Source organism: Hemicordylus capensis, chromosome 3, assembly GCF_027244095.1.
Source record: "Hemicordylus capensis ecotype Gifberg chromosome 3, rHemCap1.1.pri, whole genome shotgun sequence".
NCBI classification, from domain to species: domain Eukaryota; kingdom Metazoa; phylum Chordata; class Lepidosauria; order Squamata; family Cordylidae; genus Hemicordylus; species Hemicordylus capensis.
The window spans coordinates 307953949-307966555 of record NC_069659.1 but is presented as its reverse complement, the minus strand read 5'-3'; the positions used below and the strand labels follow the sequence as shown (position 1 = coordinate 307966555).

The 12607-nt window shown below is 42.3% G+C and overlaps 1 protein-coding gene across 2 annotated transcripts in view; it reads left to right on the top strand.

Annotated features, from left to right (window-relative positions):
* Positions 1-10962, top strand: part of PAX3 (paired box 3) — a 187218-nt gene extending 176256 nt beyond the window's left edge. For both annotated transcript variants that reach the window (XM_053304522.1, XM_053304521.1), the window contains exons 8-9: positions 4859-5105; positions 9492-10962. In XM_053304522.1, coding sequence (XP_053160497.1) covers positions 4859-5105; positions 9492-9526 — 282 coding nt within the window. In that variant the 3' untranslated portion in view covers positions 9527-10962. The remainder of the gene's footprint in view (positions 1-4858; positions 5106-9491) is intronic.
* The last annotated feature ends 1645 nt before the right edge of the window (positions 10963-12607 follow it).

Sequence of the window (12607 nt, the reverse complement as noted above, 5' to 3'; positions counted from 1 at the left end):
ATTGACTGGTTTGTTTTATCCAGACATCGAGTCCTTCCCAAGGACCTGGGATGGCTGAATTTTATCATCAATGCTGTTGGTTATTATAGATATCGTCGCGGAATATAGGCTGTTCCCAGTAAAGTTGCTTTTTGTAATTGGCTGGTGGTGATTTCTGTGGCCCCTATGGTGTTGAGGTGCTCTTCAAGGTCTTTTGGAATTGCACTTAGGGTGCCAATTACCACTGGGATGATTTGAGTCTTTTTCTGCCACAGCCTTTCAATTTCAATTTGTAGATCTTTGTATCTTGTTATTTTTTCTATTTCTTTTTCTTCTATTCTGCTATCCCCTGGTATTGCTATGTCGATAATTTTGACTTGTTTTTCTTTCTTCTCGACTACAGTTATATCTGGTGTATTGTGTGGCAGATTTTTGTCTGTTTGTAGTCGGAAGTCCCATATTATTTTTACATCTTCATTTTCTACCACTTTTTCAATTTGATGGTCCCACCAATTTTTGGCTACAGGTAGCTTGTATTTTTTGCAGATGTTCCAGTGTATCATCCCTGCTACCTTGTCATGCCTTTGTTTGTAGTCAGTCTGTGCGATCTTTTTACAACAGCTGATTAGGTGGTCCACGGTTTCATCTGCTTCTTTACAAAGGCGGCATTTGCTGTTTGTGGTTGACTTTTCTACTTTTGCTCTTATTGCATTTGTTCTTAGTGCCTGTTCTTGTGCAGCCAGTATTAAACCCTCTGTTTCTTTCTTCAAGTTGCCATTCTTAAGCCATTGCCAGGTCTTGGTGATGTCTGATTTTCCACTTATATTGTGCAAGTATTGACCATGCAGGGGCTTATTTTTCCATTTTTCTGCTCGGTTCTTGACTTGTTCTTTCTTGTAGGCCTGCTTTGTTTCATTGGTGTTGAATAGTTTCTCATTATTGACCATTTGAAGTGCATCTTCTTCACTGTCCTTGATATATTCTTCAAGGCCTCTTTTCTCCTCCTCTACTGTTTGATGGACTTGCAGCATTCCTCTTCCACCTGAGCTGCGAGGGAGGTATAGCCTATCTACATCACTGCGGGGGTGCAGAGCATGATTGATGGTCATTATTTTCCTGGTCTTACGATCTAGCGTCTCTAGCTCTTCCTGGTTCCAGTCTATTATTCCTGCAGTGTATCTGATAAAAGGTATAGCCCAGGTGTTTATGGCTTGTATGGTGTTCCCGCCATTGAGTTTGGACTTGAGGATTTTTCTAACTCGCCTGATGTATTCACTTCCAATTTTTCTTTTAACTTCAGCGTGTGCAGTGTTATCAGCCTGGAGAATGCCCAAGTATTTGTAATGTTTTTTTCTTTTCCAGGTTCTTGATGTTGCTTCCATTGGGCAGTTCTATTCCTTCTGTTTTTCTTATTATTAATGCAGCACACCTGTCTAGTCCAAACTGCATTGCTATATCGCTACTGAATATACGGACAGTGTTTAGCAGTGATTCAATTTCTGACTGGGACTTTCCATACAGCTTCAGATCGCCCGTGTACAGCAGATGGTTGATTTTACTTGATGTTTTAGATGTTTGGTATCCGAGGCCTGTTTTGTTTAGTATTTGTGAAAGTGGAGTCATGGCGATTACAAACAACAGAGGGGATAGTGAGTCCCCTTGGAAAGTACCTCTTCTAATGCTAACGGGTTGTTGTTGTTGATGATGATAATGATAATAATAATAATAATTATTATTATTCAAGTTTTATACCTCCCTTCCAAAAATGGCTCAGGGCGGTTTACACAAAATGGCTTAGGGTGTTTTACACAAAAAAATAATTTATTTATTTATTATTATTACTATAATTATCATTATCATCATCTATATAATTAATTCTCTTAGCCGGCATGCGTGTCCAGGATTTGGCAGCGGAACTCTTTCGACATGCTGCGAGAGTTCCGGCGAGAGGCCCCGCAAGGGAGGAGGAGAGGGGGAAGAAAGTGGCGGTGGTGGCTGGCCGGCCAGCTGGTGGGCAAAGTGGGAGGAGAGAAAAGCAGCAGCGGCAGCAGGCGGGCGGGAGGGAGAAAAAAACGTTGGCAGGGCCCTTTTTAGCTGCCTGCCGCCTGGTGAGACTCTTTGTGTGGGGAGGAACGGGAGGGGAGGAGGGCTAGAGAGCGTGGGGCTGGAGGGAAGGGGAAGAGAGGAGAGACTGGGGGCTGGGGCAGGAGGAAGAGGGAGGGTGAAACAGCCGGCACCAAAGTGCCGCACAGATGCTCTATGCGGGGTCGGCTAGTTGTTGCTGTTGTTGTTGTTGTTGTTGTTGTTATTATTATATGATATAATTCAGCCATCCCAGGTCCATGGGAAGGACTCGATGTCTGAATAAAACAAACCACTCAATAACAGCTGTCTGACCGTGTAAACAACAACAACAACAATAATTTACATTTTATATCCCACTCTTCCTCCAAGGAGCTCAGAGCGGTGTACTACATACTTAAATTTCTCCCCACAACAACCCTGTGAAGTCCTCAAAGGGATCACAATCTGAAAAGAAACATCAGATAGACACCAGCAACAGTCACAGTCTGGAGGTACTGTGCTGGGGGTGGATAGGGCCAGTTACTCTTCCCCTGCTAAATAAAGAGAATCACCATGTTAAAAGGTACCTCTTTCCCAATTTAGCAGGGGGAAATAATAATTTTCCCTCAATGAATCTCTATGAGGATTCATTATACACCTTCATTTCTTCTAACCATTTTGACTGTCTTTTCGACAATGTCAGCTGTCAACTGCCATGTGCCAATTACACCCCCCCCCACCTGCAAGACAGTGGGGTATTACTCAGTTTTTGTTCTAGGATTTTTTTTCAGGTGTTTAGGCTTTTTGGTGTCTAATAACCTTTCCTCATAGTGAAACCCTATGAGGATTCATTACACACCAAACAGTCTAAACACCTCAAAATTTCCTAAAATATAAACTGAGTACCCAGTGGCTTGTGGGTTGCAGTGTGGTTGGAACATGGGATGCCACTAATTCCCCACCCCCACCTGCCAAGCAGTGGGGTCAAAATGAACAGAAGAAATGAAGGTGTATAATGAAGACACCAAAGAATCTAAACACTTCAAAAATATGTTAAAAATAAACTGAGTACCCGTGTGTGTGTGTGTGTGTGTGTGTGTGTGCGTGTGTGTGTGTGTAGTTGACACATAGCAGTTGTCAGCTGGCACTGTCCAATGATAGTCAAAATGAACAGAAGAAATGAAGGCGTATAATGAATCGCATCGGGATTCATTATGAGGAAAAGTTATTAGACACCAAATAATCTAAACATTTCAATATCCCTAAACATTAAAATGAGTACCACACTTACTTGCAGTTGTGGGCGGGGGGTAGTTGGCACATGGCAGTTAACAGTTGGCACTGTCCAGTGACAGTCAAAATGAACAGAAGAAATGAAGGTGTGCAATGAATCCTCATAGGAATTCATTATGAGGAAAAGTTATTATACACCAAAGATTTGAAACACTTGAAAAATAATGACTGCACATTTTGCTCCATAACTCCACTTCTACAAGGGCTAAAGCTTAGATTTTTTTTACAGAATGAAAGCTGAGGATCTGTGTTAGATATGGCAAGTTTGAATCCCCGTTGTTTCCTATGGTGGAAATGTTCGAAATCAGTAAAAACTAAAAAGAAATCATTAAAAATCAACCAAGTGTCCCACTGCCTTGAGATTTGGGTGGTAGGTGGCACCCATGGAGACCTACCCACCACCCAAATTTGGTGCACCTCAGACCTTGTTAAGTGGTCTGAATAAGTCTGAATCTGAATTGAATCAAAGCAAATACAAATCGAATCTGGGGTGATTTAGAGGGGGTAGATTTGGATACAAAACAAATCAGGGGTGATTTGTGCACATCCCTAAAAATCATGATGCCAGAGCAGGGAGTGAGAAGCCAAGTTGATGGGTGACTATACTCCTCCCTGCGAACCCAGCCAGAGAACAATGGGTCTCTGGAAACGTTCTTATGGGGAAACTAGTTTTGTGACTCCACCCATAGAATTAGGCCAACAAACCGTGATTACATTGGTTGTTTATTTGGGGAATCTTGATGCTTTAAAAAAGAGAGAAAGTGTGTTCAGCTAACTTTGGTTTATATGTTGCCGTGAAGAATAACTCTGAGGCTGTTCACACATGTGTGCAAAATCAGGCAGAAGGAGCCCAGCCTGGTTTTGCATGCTCATTTGAACCACTGGGATGATCATGCCTAATCCTGGTAGCTACACGGCGGCAAACCCGCCAAAGTAGCCTCCTGCTAAAGCGAGTGCTCCCTTAACTCAATTTTTTTAAATCAGGTGTCATCTGTGGCTACTTTCTTGGGTGGAGGGGGATCCCTTAACCCTTAGGGGGATGGGGAACACTCGGGGGGGGATGCACTCAGGTGGTGCATTATTAGGGTTCCAGGATGTGGGGAAATGTGTGGCGGCACATCCCGGCACCCCGACCCCCAGAGCTGCCGGGTGAGCCTCAGGCAAGTTGCCGCTTGTCTGGGTAGGCAATCAGCCCACTCAGAGAAGAACAGGCCTTCCCCACAGACAGCCCCAGAGATCTTCTCACTGATCATGAGAAGAGCTGCTCTGTGAAAAATGATTAGGTATTATACAACCATAAGAAGTATTCCTGTATGAAACGTGATTCCCCCCCCCCCAAGTTGGCAATTAGTTATAGAGATAACTCTATTAAGATAATTCTATCTTCTCTTGAATGTAGATGTCAAATACCAAGTAACAGATACTCTAAGAAGGGAAATAAAGTTCAGTATTGTTGTGCATTGCATAAAATACAGTTTTTCAAGGTTGCTGACTTTCCCCCCTATCTTCTGCTTTATTTTAGGTAATGGGCCTCTTGACTAACCATGGTGGTGTACCTCACCAGCCCCAAACTGACTATGCCTTGTCACCTTTAACTGGGGGCTTAGAACCAACCACTACAGTATCAGCTAGCTGCAGTCAAAGGCTAGATCATATGAAAAGTTTAGACAGCCTGCCTACATCCCAGTCTTACTGTCCACCAACATACAGCACCACTGGTTATAGTATGGACCCTGTCACAGGATATCAGTATGGACAATATGGACAAAGTGAGTATAATAGTTCATCACCAATGTATGTAAGAGATGGTTTTTGTCATATACTAGCTTCACATTCTAGTATGGGCAGCAAAATAGAACTCAGGCTGAGATTGTGCAATTGAGGGAACTGGGCTATGTATACATTTATTTATTAAATTCATACCCCACATTTCTTCCACATGGAGCTCAATGTGACATACAGAGGGTATCCAAGTGGACATCCATCCAAATTCTGACCAGACCTTATTCTGCTTAGCTTCAGCTATGCCCTCAGACCATATACAGACATGTAAACAGAGGCCTGCTCAGTTCCAAATAATGTTTACTGAGAATTGTGGGACAAAGGAAATGGACTGTGAAGTAGGGTTGGTCCAAATCTCCTTTCCCATTTTCTCTTCCAGACCATGGGATGAAAATGGGGAGGGGAATTTTGCACTTTTGTGAGGGGACCAAGAAAAATTATTTTTAAAATTCAATGATGGGTGGAGAAAGGGCTTACCTTCATCCAGGGGAGGTAATCTCCCCCCTGCTTTAAATCTCACAAACAGCAGCAACAAAAACTGCCATCTCTGTGGTCAGTGGTCAGAAATGGTTCTGGCTCATTTTCCAGCTGCTAGCTCTATTTTGTTTCTTGATGTGCACTGGGAACTGACACTGCATTGTGAAATCAAGACAGAATGTCAATTTCTGGTGCATCCTGAGAATTAAATTGGAGCCAGCAGAAAAGTGGCACTTCTGAGCACTGTTGCCACCATTCTCACAGGGAGCAAGATTTTTGCAAGCTTTAAGGAAGAAAAACATCATCTTACAGATTAAGGTAAGACCCCCCTGCCTCACCTTCCAACTTGGAAGGACTTCTCCCTCATAAAAGTGACAGGAGTTTCTAATCCCTACCAGACCCCAGCAAGTCACTGGAATTCCCGCAAAATGGTGGGGTCAAACACTCCAAGCCTGGCCCTTACTACAAGGTAAACACAGCTGGGGGACATCTGCTGCAGACATTACTGTCTCTCCAACATACATACCCTTTCTTGTCATAATGATGGGCATTTTGCTAGTTTATGAAAAACAAAATTTAATCAGGAGGATGACATTTAAAAAAAAAAAAAGACTTAGGCTTATTCCCTCACTAGCTGAGAATTCTCTTGAGCTGAATGAGACCTTGGTCATCCAGAAGTTCAGAACTTAGCTACCATTCCCTGAATGAAAAATTAAGTTTTATAATAGTATATATCACATGGCTATAATAAGGATGGACATAATAAACACTTTAGTTATTTAAGCATATTTTTATCCCCCTTTTCTTTGTCAGGATCAAAGCAGCATTACAAAGTAAAACTATAAAGCAATATCACAATAGTACATTTAAACAAAAGGAAGAAATTTTAGTGTAATGGAGTCTACTTTCTGTTTCTTTAAATATAGAGGAGCATTTCAACAGGTCCAAGTTTCATGAAAAAAAGAGTCCAATAGGAAAGCCACTGTAAACATATGAGCTACAAAGGAGTTGTGCTAAAATTTGGAGTACTTGCCATTTTGTTTCAAGTTGGTGTATCAGATTAAAAGTATGTGCATTACCATCCTCTAGGCTACCTGCCCTCTCTTTTACCTTAAGTTTGGCTTGTACAGGACGGTAAATAAGTAAAGTTCCAAAAGAGAGGTGCTTAGGCTTTGAGTGGTTGCCATCTTGTTTCAGGATGGCAGATCAAAATAAAAACACATTCAGCATCCCCTAAGACATACTCCCATGTACTGTAAGTTTGGTTTGTATTTGACTGTAAACAGAAACCTAGGGACATGGGCACACAGATATTAAGGGTATTCACACTTGTAGTCTAAGCCAGGTGAGGGCAGCCCAGCCTGGGTTAAGCTGTGCATGTGAAGTGCCAGGATCTGTGTGGATTCTGACGCTGCCCGCCCACCAGACCCAGCTTTTTAACCCGGCCTTTAGCCGAGGTTAAGGGCACGAGCGCACCCTTAACTCCAGAGGTGGGATCATGTGTGTGTTCACGCTGCTCACACACAGAGACAGGTACCTAGAGCACCTGTCGCATGGGGGTATCCCCCAATCCATTACGCTCATTGTGCAGTGCATTGAGGGACACATGGAGGCTGGGAGAATGAGTCCAGGCCTCCACTGATCCATGCTGCACAGAGCGTCTGGCCACACTGTGGCACACCAAAGGTTCAGCAGAAGATCTTTGGGCAGGGGGAGGTAGGTGAAACCCTGCCTCCCCCCCCCCGATCCTCACTCTAGCGGGGAGCATGTGAATAGCCTTATTCACTGACATCCTGTCTGATGCTGCACTAATGCAATGAACAAAGATGCACACAAGTAAGGTGGTCACATAACTGAGTGGATGCTCAAAGTTGCGCAATCCTTTGTGATCTCAATCTGCTTGTATAAGCATTATGCTTGCACAACAAGGATCATGGAGAACTTTGCATCTTTCCCTGCAACACATATGGACTGAGGGAAAGATTTGGCAGCATACAGTGCATCACAGGTTGTGCAAGTGCAATCTGTTGCACTGGTGCAACACTGGTCTGGAATGCACTTAGTGGAAACAGCTAGTGCAACATTAATCTGAATGTCCGCCATTGATTTCATAGGCCTTCTTCCCTCCATAAAGTAGGCTAAAAATGATAAACACCAGGAACAATTTTAAACCAGGAACAATAAAAGTTCACAACAGATAGCAGCAGCAGCTCACTGTTGTTAAAATGGCATACTCCCAATGAAAGACAATAGTTTGTATTGCCTCACAAAGGCCAAGAAGAGATGGGGCCAGGTGCTCAGGCAGGTTCATATGGGAGAAGATACCCCAATGCAGCCTTTGGTTGAATGCAGGGTTCTCATGGCCATATTATTCTCTAGTCTAGACAATAGGTTGTATCAGTTGATTTGATTTAGTCATAACTAAAAAGTCCCATTAATTTCAATGGGGCTTAGTCATGTGACCAGCTTAAAAAAATTATTATTATTATTCAATCAATTGTTCTGGAAGGAAGGCACATATTTCATGACACAATCTGACACGTCCCATAATAAAGTTGCTGCCACCTAGCATATCTTCACAGTTATGAAGAACACACTGAGGCTATTCCCACGATCCCTGGGAAGCAGGCTAAAGAAGCTTAGCCCACTTTCCAGGGATCGTGGGAACCACCAGGCTCGCAGGCGAGCCCAGTGCTCCCAAGGCGGCTAGCCCACCTAATTCCCCCTCCCCTTCAATGAGGTTAACGGAGCAAGTGTTTTTTTGCTTGTGTGTCACTGCAGCACACGGTGACACATGAGTAGACCCCCAACCAGGAGGCCAAAAGCAGCCTCCTGGGCTTGGGGGTCTCTCCAGGATGCCCCACACACTTGTGCGTGATCCCCGCAGCCCCTGCTGGCTCTGTGACGGAGCCATCAGTCGTGTGGGTGGCCGATCCAGCCGCCCAGGGTTGCCTTTTGGTTGTCTGTGGGTAGAGCGGGCTAAGCCTGCTCTCACCGCAGACCCAGAAGAAGCTCTTCTCACCAATCGTGAGAAGAGCTTCAGAGTGTCTGGTGTAAGCAAGGGGTTGTGTACAAAATTGAAACTGAAATGTTAACATTAAGGTGGGTAATCATTTCTTTTTTTTTTTTATGGGGGACAACTTTAATTAAAATTTGGTGGGGGCATTAGGCCCAGAAAAAACTGCTTTGCAAGTTATAACTGGTCCATAGGTCAGGTCACTACTAGTTGGCCATCCCTGAATGAACAAGTGGTAAATGTATTTTTCTTTTCCCGTTTTTTTATCAGGATCCCCAAGGTGGCTTATTTTAACTTGTAAAATACAATTGAGCCATTAAAAACCATTAGAACCACCACAAAGCAAGTAAAAGAGAGCACACATTTTGGACATTAGAAGTGATGCATATATCCTCAATAATAAACCAAGACAAACATGTTTGTAAGAAAAAAAACTCTACAGATGATTCTAAAGCAAATACAGTCTCTTCCTTTCATAGCAATGCAACATTTGCTGCTAAGATAGTGGATTGTTCCAGCAAGATTTCTGCTGCATAATTATTTTCTAAAGTGATATCAACAACATCTTGATGTTATTAATTGTTGAGACATGAAACCTGATTGCCATTAGGTAAAACAGAGGGGTTGTCCAAAATGAAATAACCACTGGCATTCCAGGATTAGAAACACATGTTCTTAATGAGGTCAGCTCAAGAATCATTATAGTATATAATCCCAGAAACATAGAGTTTTGTCAAACTTGTCCTAAGAATAAAAATATTAGCCCTTTTCCTTTGATATATCAGTATTAAATATGACAATGTCAACCTGTAGTTGACACTGCCCCTTGCTGTGAGGTTGTCACAGCATAACTTTAAAAGCTTCTTTTGCTTTTTTACAGGTGCCTTTCATTATCTGAAGCCAGATATTGCATAATGAACTGTCCACTTCAAGCTAAAGCTAGTCTTGTTTCTGGTCTCACTCCAATATTTGGAATGGAGCGAGCTTCTCACCAAAATGAGGCCCAGAATGGAGTGATCACACTAGAGATAACGGGACTGTTATGTTCTTTTCTCCAATCAATGCTTTCAATAAGACATTTGGACATGCTGGGCAAAGCAGCTCAGAGGACAAAGACCACGAGCAATAACATACATAAAATGCAGCACAGTTCAGCATTGGTTTCCATTAAAAAATAATGGCAGAGAGTTTGAAACTGCTGGCTGAAGTAAGCATTCCATTTTTTCAGGTCACTAAAGAATCATGGATAAATTTGGACACAGTGTTCTCAAATATGGCAGCTGAATGCTGCAGGCTCCAGCTCCAATGCCGACACTCAACTCTGCTCAGTTTGCAAAGCATGGGCAGGAGAACATTGTTTTACACACTGGAAACTGACCTCGAAAGGAAATGTTAAGGTCTGTAGGAAGCTAGACTAGATGTTTGAAGCCTTCCAGAAATAAATTATGGGTTCTCTTCTTGTTCTTTGTAATCATATTGTTGATAAATGTCACAGGCAAGGTTTTTCTCTTGCATTACAGCGACTGAGATATTGTGTAACATGAAGACAAGTTTTGCAAGGTTTTTGTGTGTGTGTGACGTTTTCCTAGTCCATGTTACCTCCTCAAAGAAACAAGCAAAAAATACAGAATAACTTTGATTTCCATGACAGCTTAACAATGTGCAATATGGCGTACCTCACCAAGCTTTGGTAACATCCAAGGCATTATATATAGAATCAAAATTATATTTTTCCAGGTACTTTTATTTTTACAGTACATAATTCACTATAAGATGCTGACATGTCGCAGTCTCTTGTTAGATGACAAATCTCCAGTTGATTAGTTCAACAGGTGTCCATTTTGGAGAGATAAATACATTTAAAAATCATTATGTTTACATTATGTTTAGCAAAATGCAGGGCATAAAGCACTATGTCCCTGTAGTTGTCATATAATTTTAACTTATGCAGTGGCATCCAATATAGAAAAAAGTCCAATGGAAACCAAGGTTTACATACGTTTTGTGTTGTGACATTTTCAAATGTCAATAAATTTGTGTTTTGAAATGCTAGGAGGTACAGGAAGATGGCAGGCAGTGTTATTTATTTTTCTTTATTCTTGGAACCATGAGTGAGGTAGGGCACAAATACATTCCTTTTAGCATTCAAGTCAATGAAAGTAGTGTATTAGTAAGAATAGGTTATAGTACAGAGATTAGTTCACACATTGGTCTTAAAGGGTAATGGAACAAAATACTATCTTTGTGTTGCAGCCTCTACCAACAACACGTGTGTTGTAAAAAAAAGTCTCATATTAAAAAAGTGCAGTAAATATTTACTATTTATAATGAATAAACAGCTATGAAAACTTGCCAAGCGCTCTAGATTTTTTTGTTTTAAATTATGGTGGTTTTAATGATACAATCTGAATGGACTTGCATGAAGTAAAATTATTCCTGTTAGTATAACATTCATATGGTGCCCTCAATGCACATGGAACTTTTAAAAAATGCATATTCTTGCATATTAAAAATGCATATTCTTGCCCCATGAAACTTACATCTGAGAGAATTGCAGGTTATGTGCAGCTCCATGATTCTAGGCCTCTAAACACTTTCCCTCAAGATGTTTTGTTGCAAGAAATCACCTGCTTAAGCAGATTTTACTTCCATGAAGATATAGGTACCTCAGGCACTCTGGGTACACTCCAGGTACCCTGGACCTCTGGGTCAAAGTCCAAGGCCTCCACAGCACCAGCCCCCCACCAAATCCTCTTTAGTCTGTCCTGGATGGTGTGGTCACCCAGCCAAGCATGATGATGCTTAATTTGCAGGGGAGGGGGGCCTCCAAAGACCTCTAGGTCCAGGCTCCAAAATCACCTAGGTGCACCTCTGAAGTATGTGTACCATTTCTCTTGAAGTGAGGAAGTTCTGGGTGGGATCTTAACCAGAAACAAATAGCTTGAGAGGAAAGGGTTAAGAAGCACCCTTCTCCATGTTGATCTTCTCTTTTACAGTCTCAGCAAAGGAACCACAGTACTATACATAACCACCTCAAATTTTGACATGAGAGAAACAACAAAGGGAGAGGATGGAAGGGAGGAAAGGGAGAGACATGCACCCTGTTCATTCTCCACCACAGGCATATATTGAAAAAGTAGAGTTGCACCCCCAACCTTTGTGTCCAGCGCAGCTGAGTGGCAATAGGCTCCGCCAGTGCTTGGAAACCCTTGGGTGGTCAGGATTTCCAATCATGTGGAATGGATGACATGGGCATCTATGGGGGGGGGGGGAAGGGGAGAGTTCTCCCCTTAGATTCATGGCTGGATTAATCTGGAGCAGTTTACATAGGTATGACATGTATATACTTGCCATCTCCCTGGAAAAACAATTCTGTGGCTGTCCATTATTAATTATTATTAATTGTTATTAATATACCACTTTTCAACAAAAGTTTTCAAAGTTAGACTCTTGGAAGAGTCTCAAGATGGACGCCGGCATGCTTGAGGCAACCCTTTTCATATACGTGGAGGCCAAGGGCAGGGCCCGAGGGTGTTCAGTATAAGCATGGGGGGAGGGAACAAGTGGAAACAACTTTGTTTCCTGTTCTGATGTTATCTTTGTGGGGTGGGAGTTGCCACAGCATGGCTCGTTCCCATGACACAGAGTAATGTTAGCATTCCATAACATGGCTCTTTCCTTTGTAATAACATCCCCGCACCCCACAAAATAACCTGAAGAAACACTGTCATAGAAATTCAGGTGGATTTTCCCCATATGCTCCAAAGCTTTCGATGTTAACTTTGTGGTGTGGAACTGCAATGTTCTGATTCCCATTGGTGCAAATGGTGGCCTCCATTCTGGGATCACTGGAGTCATAGGGGCCCAAGTCGGGATCTGGACTATGGCAAGGGAAAACAGTTAACTTCCATTCCCAGGTTGGGACATCCTATGGCTGATGGGTTTTTTTAATGTCTTTTTTTTTTAAGTAACAAAAATGGAAGGCCAAATAAATCT